The sequence below is a fragment of the Tachysurus fulvidraco genome, chromosome 20, assembly GCF_022655615.1.
Source record: "Tachysurus fulvidraco isolate hzauxx_2018 chromosome 20, HZAU_PFXX_2.0, whole genome shotgun sequence".
NCBI lineage: Eukaryota > Metazoa > Chordata > Actinopteri > Siluriformes > Bagridae > Tachysurus > Tachysurus fulvidraco.
Window position 1 is genome coordinate 15,983,237 of NC_062537.1, and position 6,674 is coordinate 15,989,910.

General features: G+C 36.7%; 1 protein-coding gene across 1 annotated transcript; it reads left to right on the forward strand.

Annotated features, from left to right (window-relative positions):
* Positions 1 to 529: 529 nt before the first annotated feature.
* Positions 530 to 5,595, forward strand: parm1 (prostate androgen-regulated mucin-like protein 1). The gene is made up of 4 exons (XM_027141083.2): positions 530 to 746; positions 3,298 to 4,017; positions 4,421 to 4,499; positions 4,790 to 5,595. Exons 1-4 carry the CDS (start codon positions 719 to 721, stop codon positions 4,860 to 4,862), a joined length of 900 nt encoding a protein of 299 aa, XP_026996884.2. The 5' UTR covers positions 530 to 718; the 3' UTR covers positions 4,863 to 5,595.
* Positions 5,596 to 6,674: the final 1,079 nt, after the last annotated feature.

Below are 6,674 nucleotides of genomic sequence, written 5' to 3' on the forward strand. Positions count from 1 at the left end.
TGTAAATTTGCTGTCCACTCAAAATAACTCAACACGCAACCATTGATGTCTAAACTGCTGGCCACAAAGTGAGTAAACCTCTAAGTGAAAATGTCCAAATTGGGCCCAATTAGCAATTTTCTTTCCCCGGTGTCATGTGATTCGTTAGTGTTACAAGATCTCAGGTGTGAATGGGGAGCAGGTGTGTTAAATTTCACTCTCTCCTCTCACTGTCTTCAACTAGACACTGGAAGTTCAACATGGCACCTCATGGCAAAGAACTTTGAGAACAATTTAACAACTATTACTGTTACTATGTAGGTACTATGCAATGACAATAAAGTTCTATCAATCAATCAATCAATCAATCAATCAATCAATCAAGCAGGCAAGCTATCTATCTATCTATCTATCTATCTATCTATCTATCTATCTATCTATCTATGGACCAAAATTAGTTTTTAGAGCAAAACATCATATATATAAAAAAGCTTTAAAAGTAAAAAAAAAGGTGTTAATGCTACCAAAGCTGCACACTTCCACATGGCTGATAGCTCACTGATAAAGGCCTGTTTTCGCGATAAAAGGCGTGTAAGAAAGAGAAAACAGGCGTTAACAGGAACAGCGACATATCTACTGCGTCACTAACGGTTTCCTCCTTCATGTGTGCGCGCGAGGTTCAGTCAACCGCACGAGCTCAACATCACACACGCGCGCGCGAGAAAGAAACCAGAAAAAAATGAACGTCGTTTTTGTTGTCGTAGCAGGTAAGCTAACGTTTCTGTCTAACGACTAAATATTAGTTATAAAGAACCAAATCTTTGTGGTGTGAAGTTGTGTCTAAGAACGTTACAGTTTGGAGTTTAATGAGTACAGTAATTACAAATGTTATACTCGATACCCAAAGTAAAGGTGTTTATTATATAAAGGAGTAATAAAGGTTGTTATTATATACATAAAAATCAACACAAATAACATTTTGAATGGTAATTGAGGTTGTCATATTAGTAAACCATCCCTTTGTGATCTGGTACAAATTAGTGTGTGTTGTTAATGTGGGACACCTGAAGATATTGACTTCCTGTCTCTGTTTATTATGATCCTAATGTCATCTTTTGGTAAAGTTTACATTCTGTGTCTTTATACCAAACTATGTATATATGTGTTTATTTTCATTTCTGGTTTCACTTTCTGTCTATATTCATGTCATTTTGTTTAACTGTAAAACCTTAATGTCAGTTTTGTCTGAAATCAGGACAGATGCAAGTCTTTTAATGAATATATTTAGTTAGGATTTATTTTGCTCGTAATATACCCGAATATAAAACATTTTTATAAACGTATTTAACCTAATAACAAGAAGAATGACAACAACAAACTCTATAGGCCATTTACAAAGTGTGTCTTTTATAATGTGAGCCACCAGGTCAATCATCGAGTGAGTCTAGATATTGGATCGTTTCACCAAGTAATTTAGTCCTAAACTATATTTAACCAAACAAAAAATGACATATAATAAGAAACTCACCCAATGATGAACTCACTTAGAAGTTTTCATGATGTGTATATATACAGGATTAAACTTAAGTGGCCGACTTATACCAATGTTTACCATAAATCTATTAACATAATCCTGTCTCTGAATTGGTGGCTTAGTGGTTAGCATGTTTGCCTCACACCTCCAGGGTTGAGGGTTCGATTCCCGCGTCCGCCTTGTGTGTGTGGAGTGTGTGTGGAGTCCTCCGGGTACTCCGGTTTCTATCCCACGATCCAAAGACATGCATGGTAGGTTGATTGGCATCTCTGGAAAATTGTCCGTAGTGTGTGAGTGTGTGAGTGAATGAGAGTGTGTGTGCCCTGCGATGGGTTGGCACTCCGTCCAGGGTGTATCCTGCCTTGACGCCTGAGAGGCTACCCGTGACCCAAGAAGTTCGGATAAGCGGTAGAAAATTAATGAATGAATGTCTCTGAATTTTCTGGCACATTCTGCAACAAAACACACGATTATTTTTAATTTTTGGAGTCATATTGGAGTTATTACTAAAATTCCACCATGTCAGAATGCAGATATAAATCTTTCGTATCAGAGTAACACTACTTTTATTAAAATTGCAGTTAAATGTAAGCTGACATTAATTATACTAGTTATTGATTTTTGACTTAACCTGTGCAGTTAACTGGGTAATTAGCATTACATATATAGCCTGATATAATAGCCTTTGGGTATCACACCAGGATGTTTCATAAATCCCACCTTGAGAACTATAGATATAAAGAGTTGGAACAGTATCCTTCAAGGTGGTAAGCCATGTTTAGGCTATACTGTACAGGTTTTGTCAAAATTTTGCTTTTATACCTGACCATCTGATCATAACACACTCTGCTATGCTATTTATTTTCTTACTTACTTACTTACTTACTTACTTACTTACTTATTTATTATCTCATTCTGGATTTAGTCTTCCTTTTTGTTATAATAACCACAACCCTTAATGAACATTCTTCTGGAAATGCTTAACAGTAGATTTTGGACAGTGTCTTTTGGCATTTCACCATTCAGCCACAAGGGCATTAGTGAAATCAGGCAGTGACGGTGTTGGGTGAGGAGGCCTGGGGTGCAGTTGGCTACAACATTTATCCCAAAGAAATTCAAGTGGGTTTGAGGTCCGGGCTCTGTGCAGGCTTCTATGCAGGTCTGGCACTCCAAACATTACAAACCATGTCTTCATGGAGTTTGCTTTGTGCACAGTATCATTGCCATGCTGGAACTTTTTTGTTCCTTTTAGTGTCAGTGAAGGGAAAATGTAATGCTGCTTTAATGAATACAGTGTTTCCAATTTGTGGCAACAGTTTGTGGAAGATCTACTGTACATATGGGTGTGACAGTCATATGGGTGCCCACAAACCTTTTCTATTTTCCTAGCTTTAAAGAATTTTTTTCCATCTGAGTTAAGTTTAGCAGCCATAGTGCGTAATGTAACATGTTCACCAACATTTTATTTAGTGCATCTACATCCAGTTTTAGAAAATTTTGATTGAAACATCAGCGTTTTAGCGCTGATATGCCATTTAACTAAAAGCTACTGTTCCAAGGCCATAGGATGATGCAAAACTCTTAGGACAGCTAGAAATATGAGATTCATTTAGAGAATCTAATAATCATTATCAGATATGTAGAACACACTGTATCGGTTTACATTTGGCCAAAATGTTACTGGGATTCTCTCATACAGGGTGACATAATAAAAGTCTGCTGTAAGTGCATCATCCATAAAAATTGCATTTTAACTGTAACTTTAATGATCTCCATCTGTAAAGGTGTGATGCTAAGTTTGGGATGTGCTGAAGACCAGTCAACAACAACTGCATCTACCACTGAAAAAACTTCCACCTTCAATCAAACCATAAAAGTCACGTTACAGGATATAAGTACAAAAAGGTCGGACACGTCCAACAACAAAACCACCACATCTGCCACCAACACTTCTACCAATACGACCACAGTTGCCACCAACACTGCTACCAATACGACCACAGTTGCCACCAACACTGCTACCAATACGACCACAGTTGCCACCAACACTGCTACCAATACGACCACAGTTGCCACCAACACTGCTGCCAACACCACCATCATAAATGCCACTGAAACCACCGCCATCACTATCACAGATGCCACTAACACCACCACCAACACCACTGCCTCAGCTGTCCCCAACACCACCATCATTACCACAGATACCACCAACTCCACGACCAGCACTGCTGCCACCACCATCACCACCATTACCACCACCAACATCACAGCTGTCACTAAGGCCACCACTAAAGCCACCTCCATCATGCCAACAACAACTACATCAAAAGCGAATTCTAGTTTAACATCCATCACTTCTTCAGTGCAACCCCAGTTCTCCACTACAACCATTCTGCGGCCAACACAATCACGTTTAACAAGAAGACCAGTATCATCCACAATGCAGGCCAGTACAACAAAAGTCTCAAACAGAGCCAGTCCTGTCAAGGCATTGAGTTCAGGTAAGACATCTATTAGATCGCTCAACTTCAGAGCAAATCAGACAAACAGTATCTTTGTCATGGAAATAAAATTCACATTTAAATGTGGCAGTTCTGTTCATCAGTTCATTTAGTCCGATGTTATGATCTCAGAAGTTGAATAGAATGAATTTATTACCTAAATAAATAAATAAAATAAATAAACATCATCTGATTAATACGATTTGAGTGGTAAAAAATTATTTACATATGTGTTAAATATAATACACACAAAAAATAAATACATATCCCACAGGTAGTTCTATTGTACATAATACATACATTCTATTGTAATTCATGTATTAAAAAGGTTAACTGGTAACTGAACAATGTGTATTAATGGGAGTAATGCTCAGCATTTTAAGAGACTGTGCTTCCCCAACAGTGAGCGTCGCTGCCATCGTCATTGGTTTCATCGTCCTTGTGATATTTATACTGGGTGGAGTATATTACTTCAAAATAAAGTAAGTACATAAAGTGGTTTCAACCTAAATGGTGAGATAATTAAAGGTTTATATGTGATATGGTGTAGTCTTGACTGAACTAATTACTGTAGTGTTGTTTCGATTACATTTTTTTATATTCAGTTCTCATAAATGTCTTAAAATCAAAGCTTGGTATATGGGTATAACTGGGTAAAAAAGTCATTGATTTACCTGCGGTGCCTGTTTGTGTGTGTGTGTGTGTGTGTGTGTGTGTGTGTGTGTGTGTGTGTGTGTGTGTGTGTGTGTGTGTGTGTGTGTGTGTGTGACAGGCGCCCTTCCTATGGCCGTCTCTTGGATGACACAGAACACGGCAATTTCTTCAACCCCATGTTCGATGGCTAAGTGCCACTTCAGAAAAAGTTCTAGTATTGACCCTTTTCAGAGGGAAAGGATTTGGACCAATGGAGGCCTGCCATGGCTTTGAACATGTCGACAGTGACTAATCTAATGATCTGCTCTTTCAGGGAACTCATGAAACCAGTACAAATTAAACAAAATCTGATGGTCTTATGAATGAGATATTTTATGTGACAGATGATATGTGCACTTGATAGATGATATGTGTTAAATGATAGATAGATAGCTATATGCCAGTTCTGTGAAATGATTCTGTTATATCTTTAATAATAATTTATAAATCATTTTGAACATTTACAAACATGGTTTACTTCTTTAAGGAGGATTTGTTTTGGTTTCCAGTAGTTCAACTGAAGAGGATTTTGAATAATGATTATATACAGGAAAGGAATATATATAATAAAATACAATATAAGTATCCCAGATATAAATACTGGAAAAGTCCCAAGACCTTTTCACCAGTTGGATTATAGTTTGTTTTGTCCCTTTGACCTATTTGTAAATGTTGTAATTGAATTTTAATGTGGTTCCACCGTTTTGCTGGTAGCAAACCTTAGAAAAACACAATACTGTTACGTATATGCTTACAAGTATGATTGTGTGGCCATATTGTCCATTTCCAATCATTATTTTATTTGTGTTTTAATGTTTTCATATTTGTGAAAAGTTACTTTGAATAAATTGCCTGTAGCTCATTAATTAAACCTAATTTACTGAACTTTTCCTGTCATTGTTTTATTATATATTTTCACCCAACATTCTGACTGTCTGTTTCTTGTTATTTAAGATTCATTTGAGATGCTTTTTATGCCTTTGTGATAATGAACAGATCAGAGTTTTATTCGCTTGTCAATATAATAATAGGCATTAAGTGGTAGCATGCAATTACACATGGAAATGGTCAAGGCTGTAATTAGGGCCCAAAATAAAGCATAAAGCATAGGAAGAGATGGAATCACAACATCTGACTGTTTGACATGATGTTGAATGTTATATTACTGCATAATCTTAGTATAGTAAGAGAAGAAATACTCCACATGTAGTACAGTCGAAGTGTTGAAATGTGTTAAAAACTAACTGTGAATGTGTTAAATCTAAGCTGTACTGTTTCCTGAGTTTCCACATTGCCAAGTTTACTTCCTGTTTGTGTTTGTGACCTCATTTTGGGTTCCGAGTTAGACCACAATCACATCAACAGGACCTTGTACTGTAGCTGAAAATATGTCAGAAAATGTGACAATATATATGGGTTGACCTGGGAATGTCCGTCACATGCTAACATTTTGACATTTGAATTGATCTCAAATGCATGTATCTCAAATACAAGTAACATTTTAGGTTTACTATGTTTCACTATGACTGATTGCTCTCCAGCAACTTGGAACAAAACCTGACATTTACTGTGTGCTAATCACAATTAGCTAGCAAGGTTTTACCACCATGCTTGTAAAACTGCCTCTTTAACCAACGTGATCTGAATAAAAGCAGACAGCTAACACAAGATTAAATAAATAACTAAAAATAAATTTTGTAAAGTAAAAAAATGCAATTTTGGGTAAAGCTTTTTGTCTGTAAGAATTCAGCAGCATTTGCCAGGTTTTTGAAGGCTGTATGTATCCGTATGTATTTTTATTCTCATCTGATCAATACTAAAACAGCAATTGGGACATTAGTCTATAAAGCAAGACTGTAATTCATTAAGTATATAAATCTGTTTGTGCTAATGTCTGTAGCTATGACATGCATTTCCTGTATGAAACACAGGATGTGGCAATGTGGAGGTGAAGCAGGCCACCT

Coding starts and splice junctions, on each gene's coding strand:
- parm1 (XM_027141083.2), top strand. CDS start 719: ATGAACGTCGTTTTTGTTGTCGTAGCAG. Junction 747..3,297: donor CGTTTTTGTTGTCGTAGCAG/GTAAGCTAACGT, acceptor CCATCTGTAAAG/GTGTGATGCTAAGTTTGGGA. Junction 4,500..4,789: donor GTATATTACTTCAAAATAAA/GTAAGTACATAA, acceptor TGTGTGTGACAG/GCGCCCTTCCTATGGCCGTC.